Source organism: Tamandua tetradactyla, chromosome 5 (genome assembly GCF_023851605.1).
Source record: "Tamandua tetradactyla isolate mTamTet1 chromosome 5, mTamTet1.pri, whole genome shotgun sequence".
NCBI classification, from domain to species: Eukaryota; Metazoa; Chordata; class Mammalia; order Pilosa; family Myrmecophagidae; genus Tamandua; species Tamandua tetradactyla.
Genome location: NC_135331.1, coordinates 86066596 through 86086730, shown reverse-complemented (window position 1 = coordinate 86086730; position 20135 = coordinate 86066596). Strand labels below are relative to the sequence as shown.

General features: G+C 48.5%; 2 protein-coding genes across 8 annotated transcripts; one reads left to right on the top strand and one right to left on the bottom strand.

Annotated features, from left to right (window-relative positions):
• Positions 1–309: 309 nt before the first annotated feature.
• Positions 310–4122, bottom strand: TCF19 (transcription factor 19). Of its 2 annotated transcripts, none has more exons than XM_077161265.1 (4): positions 3921–4122; positions 3062–3626; positions 1567–2137; positions 310–1091 (listed from the first exon to the last, which is right to left on the bottom strand). In XM_077161265.1, the coding sequence occupies exons 2-4, from the start codon at positions 3297–3299 to the stop codon at positions 851–853; spliced, it is 1050 nt and encodes a 349-aa protein (XP_077017380.1). In that variant the 5' UTR covers positions 3300–3626; positions 3921–4122; the 3' UTR covers positions 310–850. The 2 variants fall into 2 exon arrangements, with proteins under 2 accessions (XP_077017380.1, XP_077017381.1); XM_077161266.1 differs by having other exon boundaries at positions 310–739.
• A 490-nt stretch (positions 4123–4612) lies between these two features.
• On the top strand, positions 4613–19925 carry CCHCR1 (coiled-coil alpha-helical rod protein 1). 6 transcript variants are annotated; one of them, XM_077161263.1, is made up of 18 exons: positions 4613–5386; positions 5680–5746; positions 5825–6038; positions 9516–9819; positions 11944–12107; positions 12215–12350; positions 12516–12626; positions 12862–13011; positions 14824–14934; positions 15045–15151; positions 16975–17087; positions 17299–17344; positions 17485–17633; positions 17779–17967; positions 18061–18162; positions 19001–19152; positions 19307–19454; positions 19686–19925. In XM_077161263.1, the coding sequence occupies exons 1-18, from the start codon at positions 5168–5170 to the stop codon at positions 19796–19798; spliced, it is 2595 nt and encodes an 864-aa protein (XP_077017378.1). In that variant the 5' UTR covers positions 4613–5167; the 3' UTR covers positions 19799–19925. The 6 variants fall into 6 exon arrangements, 4 of the variants coding, with proteins under 4 accessions (XP_077017378.1, XP_077017377.1, XP_077017379.1 ...); XM_077161262.1 differs by having other exon boundaries at positions 19265–19454; XM_077161264.1 differs by having other exon boundaries at positions 19239–19454; positions 19686–19797.
• The last annotated feature ends 210 nt before the right edge of the window (positions 19926–20135 follow it).

The following is a 20135-nucleotide window of genomic DNA, read 5'->3' as shown; positions in this document are numbered from 1 at the left end:
GCTGGTATGAGGTTCATTGGTTAAAGTTGATACTCACTGGACCAAGGCATCATCTGCTCTAGCTTGCCTGGTGGTACTGGTAAATGCTGTAAAAGTTTCCACCACCTTTGTGAAACCTGAGAAGATCCTAACTACCTTACTATAATGGTAGAAACCTTAATTAGCTCTATTCCTTTTTCCTGTTTCCCTCTTTCAGCTCATTCTTAGATCGCCACTTCCTAAATCTGTTTTCAGGCCTTTACCCAGAGTACATATTCCCAAGCATTGGGAATCCAGGAGTATGAGACTCCAAGAATAAATACCCAGGGGTGAAAGAAGAAGCCGCTTGTTCTTTATTTGGAAACTGAAGCAGAAAGTCTAAAGTTTTCAAAAAACATGTCATGGTCAAGATCGGGTAGGATCAGCCACAGTGTAAGGAAGCTTGGGGGCCGGGGCCCAGGTTTTCTCAGCATCTGTGTGGATTTTCAATTTCAAGGAATTGTCCAGATCTTATGACAGTCTTTTCAGGCATGGCCACTGTAATTGATCGATGCTCTGTGCCCAGACGTTCTGGTGTCCCTGCTAACAAGCCTCTACATTCTGTAGCAATGGGAATTTCCAGTTCACTGGCAACAACTTCCTGGAGGCAAAGTCTGACAGGCAACCAGCTCTCTTCTGTCACCTTGGCCATGAGGACCTGTTGCAGGCCCTGAGTCAGGATCCATGGCAAGGGACCCTTCTTCCCTGGAGTCACTCCCTCCTGGGGAGGGAAGGGAAGAAGGGGCATTTTTAAGGACTCGTTCCCACCCCACTGTCCACCCCTGGCCTGGAGTTCCCAGCTCTGCGTCCTCTGGTGCTGTGGTGATGGGCCTTAGGTCTGTGTGCCAGCACGGCACCCCGGGCACCGGAAGTCTGCCTCCCTGGCAGCCTGGATGCTGCAGCCCACACAGGCCACATGGAACCACACATCACAACCATCACACTGAACCCAGGCCACTGTCTCTTCTTGGGGCAGGCTGCAGCGGGGGGCTGCACAGGGCTCCCCGCCCCCAACTGCAGGGGGAGCCATGGGGACAGTCACTGGGTGCTTCCGAGGACGCCCACGACGATTTCTGAAGGAAGTTGAAGGGGAAGACACAAAAACCAGGGTCACTGGAAACCTGGGAGCCTAGGATTTGCCCCTGGTGAACCCAGGGTGACCCGGAAACTTGGAAAGCCTGTAGGGTGGACCCAGATAAGCTCTGTAATGTAAACTTGGAAACTGTCCCCTGAACATGTAGGGTGGGGCTAGAAATCAGTCCCTGAAAACCTTACAGAGTGAGCCCAGAAATCCCCCATCCTCAGGCACTCAAAAATAGGGTTAAAGCTGTATGAAAGTAAAAGGTGGGACCCTAATGCCTGCCCACTTGCCCAATCTAGTTTTATAGCCATTCCCCCATCCCACCTACCTCAATTGCTCCTATGGATTTTTTTTCCCCCCCGTTAATAGAGTTGACCCAGGTTTTGCTGTTCTATTCCACCAGTCTACCTCTCCCACGCCTCAGCCTGGGACTCAAAAAGGCAGGAGAGACAGGACTCTTCACTCACCCATTGGGTGTCAGTGGTGCCTTCTCTCCGCGTAGTTTCTTCCTGGGCTCTATGTAGACTGGTGGGGGGCTCTCAGGGGCCCCCCTTTCATCATCCAATTCTGCCAGCACTCGGTGGGCTGATTTCCTCCGGTTTCTGGGGGCTGGGGGTGGGGCAGAAGGGGAGCCCCCCACTTCCCCGCAGAGAGTGGGAGGGGGCAAGCTCTGTGGCTCCCTCCCACCCCCACTCCGGGAGAAGGTGAGGGGCTGGTGCTGGAGCTTGCTGAGGCTGCCGATGGAGTTGAGGATCAGCGTGGCCTTTGGGGCAGGGGAGAGGGTACTGATGGGCCGCTGCGGAGCCCCCTGGGAGGGCAGCATGGGCCGGAAACCACCCCCAGTCCCCACTTCTCCCCTAGATCGTGGGATGGTGATGGCAGCAAAGTCCTGAGGTTTCACTCGGACTTGTTGGAACATGAAGTAGAACTCGGAGGGACTGTTTCCTGGGGGTCCTTCAGGGCCAAAGGTCAGGAGGTCACCATCACTCAACTCCAGCCTGTGACCCTTTGGGAGTCGGACATTGTTGACCAAGGTTCCTGTTGGTGGGGACCAGGCAGATGAAGAGAATGGCAAAACAAAACCCGGAAAAAAAAATCCAGAATCAGGAGTGGGAAAACATCTGTTAGATTTTTTGGGGTCTAGTAAGAACATGGAACCCTGTCATTCTTTCCTCCCTCACATTCTAAACCCCTCAGCGAATGACACCAGATAATAAGCTCCTTGTAAGCTGGGAACAAATTCATTTTTCTTGGGGCACATGGAGGGAATGGACTCTGCTGAGTCCTAATCTCAGACAGGGGCTCACTCTCACCCAACTCAACTAAAGGACAGCACAGGTCAGCAGCAGATGGTGTTCAAGCCCCAGCTCTACCACTTGTCAGCGTCGACAAGTTTCTTAACCTCTTTGTGCCTCATTTTTCTCGTCTGTAAAATAGGAATGGTCATCAGTGCCCACCTACATTCAATGCATGTAAACAGTGGGTACGAAAAATATTGGCTACTGTAATTATGTAATCCCCACAACAGCCCCAACATCTAAGAGGTGACACGACAGGCCAGAAACCAGTGACAAGCCCTTCTGAGACTGAGACTGTAACTGAGTTAGGGAAAAATACACAGGCCCAAAGCATTAAAATAGAATTCAATGAAAAGCAGGAAGGAACGAGGTGCCTCAGCAAAGCTGGAAATGGGATCAAGACTGAGTTTGGCTCTCAATGGCCCCAGAACATCCCCACTGTGACACTTCTCTACTGATGTCCTAGGCCCTGGATCTACTTCCCAGCCCCCTGTAGGGGCTAAACAGGACCCTCTGGAGGGGACTCTTGACACTGCACACTTCTGATGGGAATATGTAGGTCTGGACCCTAAATGCCCAATGGGAGGGTGGCAAGGGGATCCTTAATCCTCTTAGCTTGGACCTGGGGGGGGGGGGGGCTCAGGAGCAAGGACGTCCTGCTCACCATGGCTGCTGTGGTCCTCCAGGCTGACCCTCCAGTCATCGCCCCGGCGCTCAGCATGCAGCTCTGCGTGGACCCCAGAGATGAGGCCGGGTTCCTCCTGGGGCCGCAGGGCCACATCACACAGGTCTGCCCGGCAGCCCAAGCGATAGGTGCAGCCAGCCCCCGTGGGTGGGTGGAAGGTGTAGAGATCACCACCTCGGCCGCCCCCTATGCGCAGCAGCTGGAAGCAGGGCAGCATGGGCGGTGCCCCTCCACACCACAGCTTCCACTTCAGGAATTCATCACCCTTCCCACTCCTGGGCCAGGCACGGTGGTTCAAGTTCACTTCTCAATCTGATGCGAACTTAAATTGTACTTTGTGCAGTTTCAACTTCAAGCACACTCCCTGAGTAGTGCAAAATCAGTGTAAGCAGCCGACGTATGCAATGCAAAATTTGCTGTCTAGCAACTGTGCAACTGAAAAATTCGGGTGGGGTTCCTGGTACAACGCAAAACCAGGAACACGCCTTATGGCACCGCAGATGAGCCGATTCTCAGGCCGCAAAATATTCGGGGAGCCTCTGATCTGTGCAAGACAATGATACAATAGACAACTTCTGAGGAAATGCAAACTGGGGGTCCTGCTTCTGAACAATACCAGCGTATCACAGTGTAACTTGGAGAAAGAAGCGTCTTCCTGTCAAACCTGTTTATCCAAAAGGAGTACCCCTCCCGCTCGCCTGCGCCTCCCTTTTCTGGCCAATTCCTCACTTGTAACTAGTTAATTTGGAACCCCGCGGTAAGTGAATCTACTGTCACCTTGAAAAGGTAGTGCAAACCGGTTCCTAAATTAACTAACAAAACGGATCTAAAAGCTCACCTTTACGGCTTCTCCGCGGGATAAAAACTGCAGGAGCTCCCAGAGATCATACAATTCAAACCCGACCTTTTCTCTCCTGGCCCGCTCAGTATAATCTCAGAGCGGTTTGTCCTCCATGAGCTACCAGCCGGTGCAGCGGTCTCTGGCGCTCCGGCAGCTGTTTGACAGCGAGGAGGCACTGGCCGGTGGGGCGGGGCCTCCGAGCGCGGGCAGCGCGCGACCCCGCCCTCGGAGTTCCCGGGTGAACGCCGCGCCGAGGGGCCACGCCCCTCTGGCCGCTCATGATTGGCCAGCCCATTCGGCGTTGCTCCACTCCATTGGGCGGCACACAGGGAGGCCCGAGCTCCCGCTTTCCGCGTTTTCTGATTAGTTCACTAAGTTTCCCGGGTTCCCGGAGTTGGGAGGAGCCGTCAGGGCGCGGAGGTGCTAGAACACCTTTATTGGCCCCAGTTTTAGACGCTACTACGCTTGCGTGCTCCTTTTCTCCGCCCCCTTCCGGGGTGAACTAGTCTTCTGAGCCTCCCGCCAACCCGCCCGCTCTGCGCAGGCGCAGTAAGAGGAGGCGGCCTTGGCCCGGGAACCTAGAGAGGTGGCGGTGGCCTGAGGGGTGGGGTGGGGTGGGGTGGGGAAGTGGCGCGTGCGCAGGGTAAGGAGCGTTTGGGCGTAGTCGGTTGGGGGTGGGAAGGGTCGGTTGTGGGCGGGAAGGGGCTGGCTGGGGTGTGGGGGTGGGTACAAGGGGTCCATCGGGAAGAAGGTTCAGGGGCCTGGTAAAGGAACAGATAGGGTGGTCAGAACAGCCTTAGATCTCGGAATCCAGCCGGCTGTAGGCGCGGGGATAACTGGGGTATCGGAGAAGAGCGGGGGTGAGAATCGAGAGTGTAGGGAGACGAGAGCAGGCATCTTTGAGCCGGTAGATGAGGGTGAGAGTGACGGACAAGGATAATTTCTTCAGGAAAAAAACAGATTAGGACTAGGGAGGGAGTGGGGTATGAATCTCAGGCTCTAGAAAAAAATAGATCAATTCGGGTGGGATGGTGGAGGTGAGATCTTGAAGAGCCCACTCTTACCCTGAGACTCCGAAGAGGGGAGAGTGGGCAATAGGAATGGAAACTGAGGGGATAATAGAGAGAAACTGAAAGGAGAATTGCAGAAAGGGATTCAGTGAAATGGCAGACAGCTGGCCTTTCTGTCAAGGGGTCTAGGGCTGTGTGGATTCCCAGGGATCCTGGGGAGGCATCTAGCCCTACATGTGGTGGCACTCGTCTGCAGCCAGGCCTTGGGCCAGTGCTTTCATAGGGAAGGACCCAGGAGTCATGGCTTGGTGGTGTCTGGATGGGCTTCCTCAAGGCCTGGCTGAGCCATGGAGAGAACTCTGGAGGTTGGGCTCACAGCGCCTGCACTCCGTGCGCCCTCTCTCACCTCAGACCTGCAGGACCAGCAGGGACTCTAGAAACTTAAGGAGGAGGGTAAAGACTGCCCAAAATACTAGGAATATGAGTAGAACCTAAGAGCTTTCCTCAGCTTGTGTCAGTAAATCCCCCCCCCCCCCACCTCATGTTATTGCCAGGGTTCTGTCAGGAATCAGGGTGGGACAAAGAGGTGATCTTGGGGGTTTCTCCTTTTGGAAACTAGGAGAAGAGAAGCTGAATGTCGGGTGGACCAGTTATTATTTAGGAAGGATAACTTTATCATAGGGGCTTTCTCTTTGGAAGGGGTGTGAAAACTGAATTGGAATGTCCTTGTTTTTCCTGTTGTTCAGGGGATCATGGATGGCTGGAGACAGAATCTAGAGCCTTCAGAAAGTGCAGAGATGTTTCGAACTTCAGGTCAGTGGGACCAGACTAGGGGACTGGTGATGACCTCTCCTTGGGAAACTGACCACCTGTGCCCTTGTGATTCCTCAGGTTCCACTAGGCTAATTCCTCCATCCCACTTCCAAGCTCGGCCCCTTCATTCTGTGCCAAGAATGGCTTCTACCTGGGTCTCGGACATTCCCCTGGTGCAATCCCTGGCCCAACAAGAGGTCTCAGAGAGGCGGCTAGACAACCAGAGACTGCAGGCGGACATGTGGGAACGATCTGCTTCTGGCGATGGGCAGGAGCCAGCACGGAGAGACAGGTAGGCATCTGGCATCACCATTTCCTTAGCTTGCTCACCGAAGACTCTGTTTTACCAGAATAGATTCCTTACCCTGTGTCAGCAGTTGGTTCCATAATTTTTTTCTTCCTTTTTCTATCACTTGAGTTTTTTTTTTCTTTTAAAAATGTATACAATAGGGTGCACAGGTGGTTAGGTGGTAGAATGCTTGCCTTCCATGAGGGAGAGCCGAGTTTGATTCCTGGACCATGCACCCCCCCCCCCCAAATATATATATATATACAACATAACATTTCCCATTTTAATCACTTTCACATACACAATTCAGTGGTATAAAGTTTTGCTAATGGATGGTGGTGATGGTAAGATACCATCGTGAATGTAATCAATATAATTTATTCACTTTTACATAACCAGTTCTTCGGTGCCTACAAACTATAAATAGTAAGGAAGTTGCTGGAGACTAGGGATGAGATAACAAAGATGAATGGGCGAGATCCTGATATTAAGGAGTTTAAAATCTTAGGTCAGTTCACCCCAAAATCATGAGCAACAAAACAAACAAATGGGTAAATTGGGCTTCATCAAAATTAAAAATTGTTGTGCATCATAGAACATTATCAAGAAAGTGAAGACAACCTACTGATTGGGAGAAAATATTGGGAAGTCATGTATCTGATAATGGTTTAAGATCCAGAATATAAAAAGAAATCCTGCAACTCAACAACAAAAAGACAACCCAAATGAAAAATGGACTTTAATAGACATTTCTCTTAAAAGGCACATGAAAAGATGCTCATCATTAGCCATTAAGGAAATTAAAATCAAAACCACAATGAGATACCACTTCACACCCATTAGAATAGCTTATTAAAAATAAAAAATAGCAAGTGTTGTCAATGATGTGGAGAAACAGGAACCTTTGTACTTTGTTGATGGAAATGTAAAATGGTTCAGCTACTGTAGAAAACAGTTTGGTGGTGCATCAAAAAGTTAACTAAAAATTATCATAAGGCTTGGCAGTCCCACTGCTTGGTATGTACTCAAAAGGAAAAAACATGGACTCAGGTAGGTATTTGTACACCAGTGGTCATAGCAGCAGCATCCAGATAGCCAAATACGGTAGGCAGTAGCAACCCTAATGTTCAGCTGATGAACATTTCTTAAGAAGAGATGTTAAGAAATGTTAAGACTCTATAAAGGTTTCGTGCACTGAGTTTGCTTTCCTGGAACCTATGATTCCCAGAGGGTTCCTAGGTCTGAGAAATCTTGAAACCCAGAGTGACCAACCACTCCACAATTATCAATTAATTATATCCCCCTGTCCTTTAGTGTCTGCACCACTTCTCAACATGAAAAAAGTCAGAATGGGCTTTGCCCAGGGATCCTTATGGATTGGGAGAGGGATCATGGAAGAAAGAGGAGGTATAACAGAGTAAATAGGATTTAACAGAGAAGTATGACTGCTGAATCACTATATTAATATTCCATCTAGCCTCCAGTGTTTGGGAGCAGCTAGAAGGAAAAATCTGAGGTGATGGAGTAGCAACCCATGACAAAGTCTGGGATCTATTCTGTAACTACTGGCTGAAGTGTACTTTGAAAAATATTGCTTTTTTCTTGCTTTGCTTTTTATGTAATATTTTACAATGAAAACTGTTAAAAAAAAATAAAAAGAAATGAAATTCTGATATATTCCATAGATGAACCTTGAAGACATCACGTTGAGTAAAATAATTCATACACACTTAGGAAACAGCTAGAAGTGCAAATTTGAAGAGAAAGTAGAGTGTAGGTTAACAGGGGTTGGGGTGGGACATTTAATGGATAATTAGTATTGGGTTTCTTTTTGGGGGTGATAGGGCAGTTCTGGTAATGGATGGTGGTGAAAGGAGGGCAATATTGTGAATGTGATTAATCCCACTGAATGGTTTGCTTGGGAATGGTTGACATGGGAAAGTTTATGTTGTATACATGTTTTCACAAGTAAAAAGAAAAAAAGAGCAGCTAAAGAGACATTGCCAGTTAAATGCAATACATGATCCTGGACTGGATCCAGTAATGGAGGAGAAAAGGTTCCAAAGGGCATTATTGGAATATATGAAAAGAATTGGAATAGAGACTATAAGCTTAATATTATTGTTAAAGTTCTCGGACATGATAAATATAGTTATTCACATAAATGAATATTCTTTTCCTTAGGTAGTATACATGGAAGTATGATATGTACAATCTACTCTCAAATATGTAGAGAATAGATAAAAAGATAGGTAGATAGATGGACAGATAGCTGGTTAGATAGAATGATACAGCAAATGTGGGAAAATATTAAAATTGGTAGATCTGGGTGTCTAGGAGTGGGGTGATTATTGGAGGTCTCTGTGTGGATTTTATATTATTTTTGTAACTGTCCTGCAAGTCTGAAGTTATTTTAAATTCAGAGTAGAAGCATAGACTTGACACTATGGTGGTATAGATTCCTTCTGATGGAGTAGTTGACAGAAGACCATACAGAGGACATGGCATTTGAGTTGGCCTTGCTATTTGTTGATGTATTGTCTATAAGAATTCTTATTCTGGGAGTTACATGTGCGTCTTTTCCCAGTCGTACTGGAATGTCACTCTGCCATTTTGCTCTAGAGTGGGATTGTAATGGATCTACCTTGGACCCTGTCAAGGAGGATGATGAATAAAGGGGGGCACTAGACTTGGTGTCAGGAGACAGTGACTCTCTGATACCAACTGGGGGACGTTTCGCCAATCACTTAATTTTTCTAGGCTGTGTACAGATCCCTGCCACTTTAAGAAGATCCTGTGGTCCTGGGCCTCAGGAGAGAGCTTTCTAAGAGCCATGTTATAAATTGGTTTAAACTTTATATGACATGAGTACGTTGTAAACTCTCTAATGGTAGAGACAATGTAATCTATTGCTGGACAGTTCCCTCAGAATTGTCATATAGTATACCTAACGATCAGAAAATGTTTTTAGTTAGCTCTTGGACTTGCCATATCAATCTTGGACGCTCATGACCTCGCTACTCTCTCTCCTACCTCCAACTTTTCCATGCTCTTACTCAGAATTCAGAAGTCTCTGCATGCTCTTGCATCCTTTCCACTCAGAATGTGTGGTCTAATGATGTGCCATCCTTATACCCCTTCCCACACCTCTTGCCTTCCCATTCTACCATGATTGTTGTGTGCATGTGACGTGTAGTCTATCTGCCTGAATATGGCTCTTGAGGTCTGTGTTCCATGATTTCAGCTAGCTTCTAGGTCCTGTGAGCCTAGACAGTGGACTTACCTGGCTTGGTAGGGCCTCGGTGAGTGACAATAGTGATGTAAATGCAGAGATCCCTGTGTTTTTATTCCTCACTGTGTCTTCTACAGAGAGCCCATGGCCCATTTTCATCCCCCCAACTCCCCATATGGAAGCGGAGGAGTCCTCTTCTCCTCCCATCTCCAGAGAAGCATCTGACCTATGCTAACCTGTCTTTGAAGGTCCCTGGACTTGCAAGGGTCACAGGCCCTGAGCCAGCAGGCTGAGCTGATCTCCAGGCAGCTACAGGAGCTGCGGCGATTTGAGGAGGAGGTACGGGTCCTGCGGGAGACCTCGCTGCAGCAGAAGATGAGGCTAGAGGCCCAGGCCATGGAGCTGGAGGCTCTGGCACAGGCAGAGAAGGCCGGCCGAGCTGAGGCCGAGGGCCTACGTGCTGCGTTGGCCGGGGCTGAGGTCATCAGGAAGAATTTGGAAGAAGGAAGCCAGCGAGAGCTGGAAGAGGTTCGGAGGCTACACCAAGAGCAGGTGAATGACAGTGGAGGGGAAGAGGAGAGGAAGGACTCAGGGCGCATTGAGCAGTAGCTTTCCAGCAAGGATTACAGTGCTGTAGAGAAGGCCCCTGTGAGCTATAGAGTGAGGAGAAGAACTCTGGGGAACATAGAAAAAGTAACAGGTGACGTGGAAAAAAGGAGAAATTGGATATTTTTGGCTTATTCAGACTTCACTTTTTTCCCAGGACTCAGGTGACCTGCCACCACTGGAAACTCTCCTTCCCCTTCCAGGACCTTTATAGTTTGCCTTCCTACTTTGCTGCAGGTACCCAGTTTATCTGGGAGCACTGTGGGGAGGGGCTGGAGTGAAGGCAGTGGGAGTGGGATCCTGAAATGGACTACAAAGTGGAGATTATTTTGTCACCATTTATTGATGCTTACTCTGCTGTCACTGAGCTTGGAAAGGATTCGGTGGTGAGCAAACCTGTCCAAGTCCCTTGCCCTTATGGATGGAGCGTACAGCCAGGGAGATATACTTTGAACACTTGATTTAATCACAATTAATTACAATGGGGGAAAGTGCCATGAAGGAGAAGGGGCAAGGGGCCTATTCCAGGGGTTTAGGAAAAACCACCCTAATGAATTGACATGTTCAGAAATGAAACAGTAAAGATACTGGAAGAAAATATAGGGGAATTCCTTTATAACCTTGGAGTGGGAAAGGACTTCCTAATTATGAGTCAAAATCTAGAAGCCATAAAAGATTGATACACTGGCTTTATAATAGTAAACTTACGCATGACAAAAAAAGTAAAAAGGTAAACAATACACTAGGGAAGAATATTTATACCTCGTATCACAGGAAAAAGCTAATATCCCCAATATTTATGTGCTTAGAAATTGAGACACAAAAGACCAGCAGTCTGATCAGAGAATGGACAAAGGCAGTAACCAGACAGTTCAAAGAAAAAAGAAACAGGAGTTGGCTGGTGAAGAGGCATGGGTTGGGGTGGTGAGGGGAGCTGGTGGGACACTTCCACAGCACAAGGGAGGCCTGGGCTGGGCTGGGCTGGGCTGCGCAGAGCTGAGCTGGAGGGGTGGACTGTCCTGAAGGGACCATGCTGGATGGTGCCCAGAGTGAGTTGGGCAAGGGCACGCAGGCATGGGGCTAGTAATGAACTTTATACTGATCCTCAGAGTAAAGAGTAACCATCGAAAGGTTTTATGCAGGGAAATGACATTGTCAGTTTTGTATTTTATGTCTAAGAACAGTTTTGTGATTTATATTCAGAAAGATCATGGCAGTAGGGTCAGGGTGGTACCAAACTGAAAGCAGGCACCCACCTTTTTGCTCTTTCACCCATCTGCTCCACTACTCTCTTTGAGTATTTCTATGTTCCTACCATGAATTTTGCAGTGCTGGGGATATAATAATGAGCAAAACAGACAAGATTCTAGCTTCTCAGAGCTTCCTTTCCAAGGGGTTGTGACAGATACAACAAGTCCCCAAGAAAGATCATAAGGGAGTGAGCAGGGTGTGGCAGGACAGAGCAAGGGTAGGTAAAGATTTGAGGGCCAAATAAGGCCTCCCAAGATCTGAAAAGTGAAGAAGAGCCTTGTCTGAAGAACTGGGGGAAGCCGTCTAGGTAGAGACTGGGAAAGAGCTTGGTTTGTTGAGTTAAGGAAAGGAGAGCCTTATGGCTGGAGCAGAGTGAATGACGGTGAGAGCCTCAGGGAAGAGTACAGTAGCCAAAGCCCTGTTTCTCAGGCTGTGGAAGAAGTTTGAATTTTATGCTGAATGCGATGGTGTAAGTACTCAAGGTTTTAAAAAACTAGTTAAACATGGTTATAGCTGTTTAGGTGAGAGTTGAGGATGGTTTAACTTAGATTGGTGGCAGTGAAGAGGGAGAGAAGTGAAGATATGTTTTGGGGGAGATCTGATGGGAGCTGCTGGAGGTTTAGACGTGTGTGGCAGGGGACAGTGAGGTGCCAAGAATGAGTCTCCATTTTGCCATGTGCAATTGGGGGTTGTTGGGTCATTATCAAAGGTCACAGAAAGTGGAAGTGAAGCGACAAGGCCAAAACAGGGAAGGGAGATTTGGAAAGCACAAATGGGGGAATTAGCTGGGCTCTGCTGAGACCTTTCTTCTCTCCACAGCTCTCCTGCTTAACAGAGGCTCACCAAGAAGCTCTTTCCAGTTTGACCAACAAGACTGAGGACTTAGAGAAGTCTTTGAGTAGCTTGGAAGCCAGGAAGGCAGAGGAAGCCAAGGAACTGGCCATGGCCCAGAAGGAGACTGAGCTGCTACAGAAGCAATTAAGGTCTGTGGGGCAGGCAATGGGGGCCAAAGAAGGGGTTAGCAAAAGGTGGGTGTGGCATCTCCAGGTTGCCCCGCTGATGGTCTTTCCTGGTCCCACCCTGATCCTAGAAAGACACAAGAAGACTTGGAGGCTCAGGTGGTCCTGGTTGAAACTTTAAGGAAATATGTGGGGGAACAAGTCCCTCCTGAGATCCACAACCAGACATGGGAACTAGAGCGACAGGAGCTTCTGAAAACCCTACAGGTAAGGGAGTGTGCAGGGGTTGGGGATGCTGTGGTGGGATGTGAGTGCTTAGGGAGTACATTCAGAGGTAAAGGCAGCCCCTGGAGAAGAACCCAGCCCCAGGAGAGAAAGCTGTGGGCCAGCACAGGGGCTGAAAGGGGGTGGTTGCTTTCACTCTGCCCACAGCATCTGCAGGAGGACCGGGACGCCCTGCGCTCCACCACAGAGCTGCTGCAAGTGCGGGTGCAGAGCCTTGGGTACATCCTTACCCTACAGGAGGAGGACCTGGCCAGGAAGGTAGGAGACCCCTGCCTCAGTGCTCCCTCCCCCCTCTCCTTGCTGGGTCCCTGTGCATATAATGGGGTGCTTGTGTGCTGTCAGAACTTGCCTACGAGTAATCTTCCTTTCTGAGACCTCTTCTTACTGTGGTTCTTGTTATTCTGGGTGGGTTAGAGACAAATCAAAGGCTGCTGTCTCCTTCCTCTACTCCCCCAGGAGCCCACACTCACCAATGCCACCTTCCCACTCTCAGGTTCAGCCTTCAGAATCCCTGGAGCCTGAGTGTATCAAGAAAGTCCAGTCGTTGCTGAACTGCTGGCGGGAGAAGGTGTTTTCCCTCATGGTACAGCTGAAGGCCCAGGACCTGGGCCACAGAGAATACGTTGGACAGCTGAAGGAACAGGTACTTTGACTCTCTTTTCCTCCCCATGTTTCCGCCATTCCTGCCGACTCCTTATTCCTTACAAAATGGTAAGGCATTCATTTATTCAACAAATATTTGTTAAGTGTTGTAACCACACACTGGTAATACAGCCCTGAGCAGAGACACACTGATTACCTGCTCCACAGAGTTGATATTCTAAAGGGAGAGACAGGTAAGAAACAAGAAGACAAGAGTGTATAATAATAGAGACTAAATGTACAAATTTTAAAAATGTTTTTGCATGAGGAAGAACAAAGAAAGGTCATTACTGCAGGGTGCTGAAAAGAGATGGTAATTAATATTTTAAAATGTCACCTTATGTATGAGACTAAAGCAAAAAATGTTTATTTGGTACAAAATTTATATTTTGACTAGTGCATTTCCTAATATAACTTATGTAAATAGTTTGATTGAACACCATAAGTACTTGGAATCTCAGGTAGGACATGAGATTTTGTTGGTTTGTCCAGAGTGATGCCCTGATGAATCCCAGAGTGATTCGATCAGTGAGTGGAAAAGTATTTGCAAAGCCCCCTTCGGGGCTATAGGCTGAGCCCCCAGTCTTGGGGTTTGTTCATATGAAACTTAACCCCACAAAGAATAGATCAAGTCTACTTAAAATTTAGGCCTAAGAGTCACCACCAAGAGAGCCTCTTTTGTTGCTCAGATGTGGCCTCTCTCTCTAGCCAACACAACAAGCAATCTCACCATCCCACCCTCCCCCTGTCTACGTGGGACATGACTCCCAGGGGTGTGGACCTTCCTGGCAACGTAGGACAGAAATCCTAGAATGAGCTGAGACTCAGCATTAAGGGATTGAGAAAACCTTCTCGACCAAAAAAGAGTGAAATGAGACAAAGTATCAATGGCTGAGAGATTCCAGTGTCAAGAGGTTATCCTGGAGGTTATTCTTAAGCATTGAGTAGACATCACCTTGTTATTCAAGATGTAATGGAGAGGCTGGAGGAAACTGCCTGAAAATGTAGAGCTGTGTTCCAGTAGCCATGTTTCTTGAGGATGATTGAATAATGATATAGCTTTCACAATGTGACTCTGTGATTGTGAAAACCTTGTGTCTGATGCTCCTTTTATCTACCTTGTCGACAGATGAGTAGAATATATGGAATAAAAATAAATAATAGGGGGAACAAATGTTAAAATAAATTTAGTTTGAAATGCTACTGATCAGTGAAAGCGAGGGGTAAGAGGTATGGTAGGTATAATATATATATATTTTTTTCTGTTTTCGTTTTATTTCTTTTTCTATTGTCTTTTTATTTCTTTTTCTGAATGGATGCAAATGTTCTAAGAAATGATGATATTGTGAATTACTGATTATCTATGTTAATGTTATATTTCATTTGTTAATTTTTTTAAATTAATAAATAAATTTAAAAAATGGAAAAAGAAACAAGAAGACAGAAAATGTCAAATAATTATATGTGGTATCAAGTAAAACCAAAAATAATAATAATAATAATGAACCTGAGAGAGACTATGGGGTGGGAGCAGCTTGAATTAGGACGGTCAGGGAAGGCCTCTCTGAAGAGGCAGCTATACTGAAGGATAGGTGCACGGTCAGGGGGTGGGTCCTCGGGGAGTGGGCATATTGACATGATTCTGGAAGGGAAATGGACTCATTCTCCATACTAATTATCCCAAGCTGCTTCTCTTCCTGCATGGCATTCTTTCAGAGACCCTTGCCCTTGCCCCTTCATCCCCAGTGGGGATGCCCCCACCCCTACGACTTTGTGTTCTGGAAATGCCCTAGCCCAACTCCCCCTACCCCAGGTGGCAGAGCTTGAGGGAAGAGTTGCATCCCACAGCCAGAAGGAGGCCATCCTACAGCGCTCCCTGCAGGATAAAGCTGCAGAGGTGGAGATGGAGCGGATCAGTGCCAAGGTCAGTTGTCTGAGATGGGCAAGGCTGAAGGGGGTGGTGAGGAAACACATGGCGTGGGTCTGTGGGCCTTGGAGCCAAGGGAACCTTTTCTTTACCTGCATCCTTCCCAGGCCCTGCAGGGGGAGCTGAGCCGGGCTCAGGAGGCTAGGTGCAAGCAGCAGCAGCAGATAGCCGTGGCTGAGGAGCAGCTTAAGTTTGTGGTCAATTCTGTGAGCAGGTATCTGGGGTGGAAGAAGGGGTCAGTGGAGTCATGTTTCTTTCTCTCAGCATCTGTGGCATCTTGGGCCTTGGGCAAGAGAGGCTGGAAAACTGTCAGTGTGGGGGATATAGGGTTAAAAGGGCTTGTTCCTGGGGCCACCTTCTCCACATTCCCACCACAATCTCTTATGAACTCCTAGGATTCCTTCTGGCTTCCTCATGCAGTTCAGTCTGGTAACAGCTGGAGCTAAGCAGGATACCAGGGAGGAATCTCCACCTTCAAAACTGTTCAAGGATGGGGACTTGAATACCAGATCAACCCTCCCTTCCTCTCCAATCCCGTCCTTTTCCCTCCCCTCCTGCTCTTTAAAATTTTACAAGCATGTCCTCTTGAGTTAGAAAAACATTTCATCTTTTTCTTTTAAAACATTACACCTACTTACTTACTAGAAAGTCCAGCTAAAATGAATACCAGTTTCCTTCTTAATCAATTGCAAGCCTGTGTTTCTCCACCGATATCTTCATTGTTCCATTACCAACTATTGTTATATGACCTTTATTATCTTGTACAAAAACCTCTATGGGAAAACAAAAGCTTCTTTGCACTGGTAATAAATCTCTCCTCAGTCTTGGGCATTGAGGTACCAGAGATATTCTCTAACATTGACAAGGCAGATGACTTGGAGACTTTATCAGGAAATTGCTTTAATAAGAGCCACAGTAGGTGTTGGAAACAGCCACTTAAACCCTTTCCGGGTAAAGTGATGTTTGCTGTGCTCTTTGGGATCCAGCTTTCAGGCCATTGCCACCTACTGGTTTTTCTGTTGCTGCAGGCTTGGCCTCTCCTGAGGTAGTTCTGTCCGTCTCCAGGTATTCCTTTGGCCTTCCTCCCTGGGGGCCTTGGCCCTGTTTAGACTTTTTAGCTCTTGTGAACTGGGGTTGGTCCTACTCCTGGTACAACCAGCCCACAGAGCACAGAGCTTGTTGTCAGAGAATATACATTCCTAAGCTTGTTGCAGGGGATAACTTTGATCTCTCTGATGCATACTAGTGATCAAAAACCCAGCTCTGAGAAATAATCTCAGCAGCTTGTCTGAGAAGATAAGTAGTGAGTTAATGCCTCTCTTGGCCCCTTAGAAAGCTGATGGAGTTTAATGGGCCTTTGTTCCTTAGAAAAACACACATCAGTTCATATACCCCAAATGTGGCATACAAGGCCAGGGGATTCCCCAAATCCCAGGAACCTCTGCAGTGACCTGCACCTGAAGAAGTCTCAGTCAACTAGAGATTAGCCAGCTTTATGGTACACATTGTTTAGGCCCTTGCAGAATTGCTCTTACTGAATACTTTAACTGTGTTACAGCATCCAGGTAAAGCCCTGGGCCAGAGAGCTTATTATTGTTTTTACTGTAGGACTTTTATTAAAGATACTGACCCAGATGAGAAGCTTGTCTTAGATTTCAGTAACAGAAATAGCTGTGGGTTTTTTGTCTTGTTTAGGTTTTTTAAATTTTTATATATAAATATAAACATATATATTTATGAGCAACTAGATCATTTTATTTGGCAGTCACTAAGGTATTTAAGCCCTCTGATTTTCTTCTTTTCTTTTGCCTGCTAAGGAGCTTGGGCAGGATTTGCAGCACAGCTCCAGGAAAGGGCAGAGAAGTTAGTGCACATACATTACAGCTCCTGACCTTCTTTTGGCTTCAGGGTCTCTTTTTCTCCACTTCTCTTTCCCCCTCCCTGCTTTCCTCACTCATATCATTACAGGACACACCAAGTCCTTTTGGGAGTGAGGTGAGGGCTGCGGGCTCAGCAACCTTATGCCCCAACCCTCAGCTCTCATGTCTGGCTCCTGAGCACCATGGCTAAGGTGGAAGAGGCTGCAGCCCGGCTCCCCAGCCTCAGCAACCGGCTCAGCTATGCCGCCCGCAAGATCCACACCATTCAGGGTGGGTAGGGCAGCCACACTGCATCCTGTCCCAGCCCCTCCAGCTCTTCCCTCTTCTTCCTGGCCCAGCTCTCTCTCCCTGATCCCTTATCCATCTTCTTTCCTTCCTTTCTCTCACCAGTTTTGGCATCTCTTTTTCCCTTACTCCTTGCCTTCCCTTTGCTTTCTGGAAAACTCATCTTTCTGTTGCTCTCTATTCTTTTCCCCTCCAGGCCTGATGGCTCGAAAAGTGGCACTTGCCCAGCTGCGCCAGGAGAGGTGAATTTGGGGGCACAGATATATGGATCAGGGGGAGGAGAGTGGGCTTTAGGATATTGGTTGCTGGGACCCAAAGCAGTAAAGAGGGGTCAGGCAGCTAGGTGATTTTTCCCTGACTCTCTTTCTCTTCCTTGTCTCAGCCACCCCCCACCCTCACCTCCACCCCCAGCCCCCACAGATGTGGGCCTTGAGTTGGAGCAGCTGCGGGAAGAGCGTAACCGCCTGGATGCAGAACTGCAGCTAAGTGCCCACCTCATCCAGCAGGAGGTGGGCCGGGCCCGGGAACAAGGTATGCCCAGCCCTGAGCTACTGGGGTCAGGTTTGGTGGGAATACAGGGGAGAAGGGAAGGTCTTGGATCTGGGGAGGCCTGAGCACTGTTGGGGGGTTCAGAGCCAAAGAAGGAAGCAGCAAGCTGGATGTCACCTCCTTCCAGGGGAGGCAGAACGGCAGCAGCTGAGTAAGGTTGCCCAGCAGTTGGAGCAGGAACTGCAGCATACCCAGGAGTCCCTGGCCAACGTGGGGCGGCAGCTGGAAGTGGCTCGCCAGGGCCAGCAGGAGAGCACAGAGGAGGCAGCCAATCTCCGGAAGGAGCTAACTCAGCAACAGAAAATTTATGAGCAAGGTGGTGGGGGGATCGGCTTGGGCACTACCCAGAGGGGCGGGGGCTGCAGACCTCGACGCCTCCTGACACACCCCATCTGCACCTCCTCCCCAGTTCTACAAGAGAAGGTGTCTGAAGTGGAAACACGGCTACGGGAACAGCTGTCAGAAACAGAAAGGAGGCTGAGCGAGGCACGGAGAGAGCACACCAAGGCTGGTGAGATTTGCCGAGGGTAGACGCCTTCCAGGAAGGAGGAAGTCTTGAGACATAGGTTATGGTTTCCTCCCCAACTTGTTTTAAGGCTTCTTACTGAAGTGGACAAGTATTAACGTCTACAAGGAAAGGGCACAAATAGATTTTCACATGCGGACCACATCTACGTAGCCAGCACCTGGATCAAGAAACAATGTGACCAGCACTGGAGCCCCCTCGGGCCCTCAGAGTCACTACCCCTCCAAAATGGCATCCACTGCTGACATCTGACACCAAAGATTAGCCCCTGACTTTTTTATTAAGAAAACGTTCAAACCCCTGGACATGTTGAAGTAGTAATGTAATGAATTCCTAGGCTCCTTCTGTACCTAAATGTAGCAGTTATTAGCCTTCTGCCACATTTGATATCTCTATCCACACACATTTGTATATATTTTTTGAACTATTTAAAGTAAGATGTAAGCATCATGACCCTTCATCTCCCACAAATATAGGAGGAAACTCCCGTATGTAACCTTACCACCATTATATACCTTAAGAAAATCGACACTGACTGCACAAAACCTAACATCCAGTCCATATTCAGACGTCCCCTAAGGGACTCTGAGATGGTTCAGGGATGGGGAAGCTCCTTGGGGGTCACAGATTCATGGGGTCCCAAAGCCCTCAGCCTGTTCCTCTCACTGCACAGAGACAAATCCACAAAGCCTAAGTGACCTCCCCAGGCCACAGAGTGGCTGCCCCCACATTCCTCCCAGTCCCTCTGGTCTCGTTCTCATGGGGTCTTGCTACCTCTATGCTGACCCACACCTGCTTCCTCGGTGCCCTGGCTTCCCCATAGTGGTCTCCCTACGCCAGATCCAGCGCAAAGCTGCCCGGGAAAAGGAAAGGAACCAGGAGCTCAGGCACCTGCAGGATGAGGCCCGGAAGGAGGAGGGGCTGCGGCTGACCCGGCGCCTGCAGGAGCTGGAGAGGGATAAGAACCTCATGCTGGTAGGGGCGGCAGAGATCAGGACCAGTCTTGGGCCGGAGGGGGATGGAGGTGTGGAAAGAGGAAGGGGAGGCTCTGTCTGGGCTAGGTGGCCTTTAACCCTCTCCTTCCCAGGCCACCTTGCGGCAGGAGGGTCTCCTCTCCCGTTACAAGCAGCAACGGCTGTTGGCACTTCTTCCTTCCTTATTGGATGAGAGGAGATCCACGGAGTCTGGCTCCAAGCCTCCAGGGTCTTTGTCACCTTCAGCTCCTTTGACCCCCTCCCCTCCAGCGGTGGCAGTCTCCACCAGGGACTTGAAAAAAGGTAACAGTCTAAGGCACGAAGGGACCATTGGGGACTGCAGGAATCTCTACACAGACACTCTTGGATGGTGTAATCCTTAGGGCCAGTAGTCTCTTTTCTCTGCACCCACCCTGGACCAAAGAACCTTCTCCCTCATAACCCTCAGACCTTATGCCAGCCCTGTTATCTCTGCATGGTTGCTGTGAGAGCCTTCTCTTGTCTCTTCCCATCTCTTCGCGTCTTCTTTCCCAGAGTCTCTCTGTGCCCTGCTTGATGACCTGCATGGCCTGAGTGAAGCCATTTCCAGAGAAGAAGGTATTTGTCAAGAAGACAGCCAGGACTTTCCTGCTTCAGTTGGCAGCTGAGCAGCTCTGAGCCTGGGGGAGCCAGGAAGATGTGGAGAAGGGAGCAGCCAGCCAGCTCAGCCCTCTTTCCCACCTGAGGAAGAGGTCTGTGAATCCTCTTATGCTCAATAAAGATGATGATATTGGAGCCATTGCTTGGAAATGTCTCTGAAAATAAAAGGGAGTTATCCCTGCAGACATCAGTTTTCCTGGAGGTGTGAGAAGTGGTCTCCCAGCTTTTTCTCCAGACTGCCTTTTTCAAAACCCCTTTCTTTGACTAAGTTGGAAGCTTTTTGAGAAGCTGTAGGTTTTCTTTGTCCTAATCTTTACCTCTTGAAGATTAGAAATACCAGGAGTG

Excerpts from the sequence above, each read along its gene's own strand:
- TCF19 (XM_077161265.1), bottom strand. The coding sequence starts at position 3,299 with ATGCTGCCCTGCTTCCAGCTGCTGCGCATAGGGGGCGGCCGAGGTGGT. Across the intron at positions 2,138-3,061 it reads GGAGGACCACAGCAGCCATG|GAACCTTGGTCAACAATGTC; the intron begins GTGAGCAGGACG and ends CCCCACCAACAG. Across the intron at positions 1,092-1,566 it reads GCACCACTGACACCCAATGG|AAATCGTCGTGGGCGTCCTC; the intron begins GTGAGTGAAGAG and ends AACTTCCTTCAG.
- CCHCR1 (XM_077161261.1), top strand. The coding sequence starts at position 5,168 with ATGTGGTGGCACTCGTCTGCAGCCAGGCCTTGGGCCAGTGCTTTCATA. Across the intron at positions 12,351-12,515 it reads AGCTTCTGAAAACCCTACAG|CATCTGCAGGAGGACCGGGA; the intron begins GTAAGGGAGTGT and ends CTCTGCCCACAG. Across the intron at positions 19,153-19,264 it reads GGGATAAGAACCTCATGCTG|GCCACCTTGCGGCAGGAGGG; the intron begins GTAGGGGCGGCA and ends TCTCCTTCCCAG.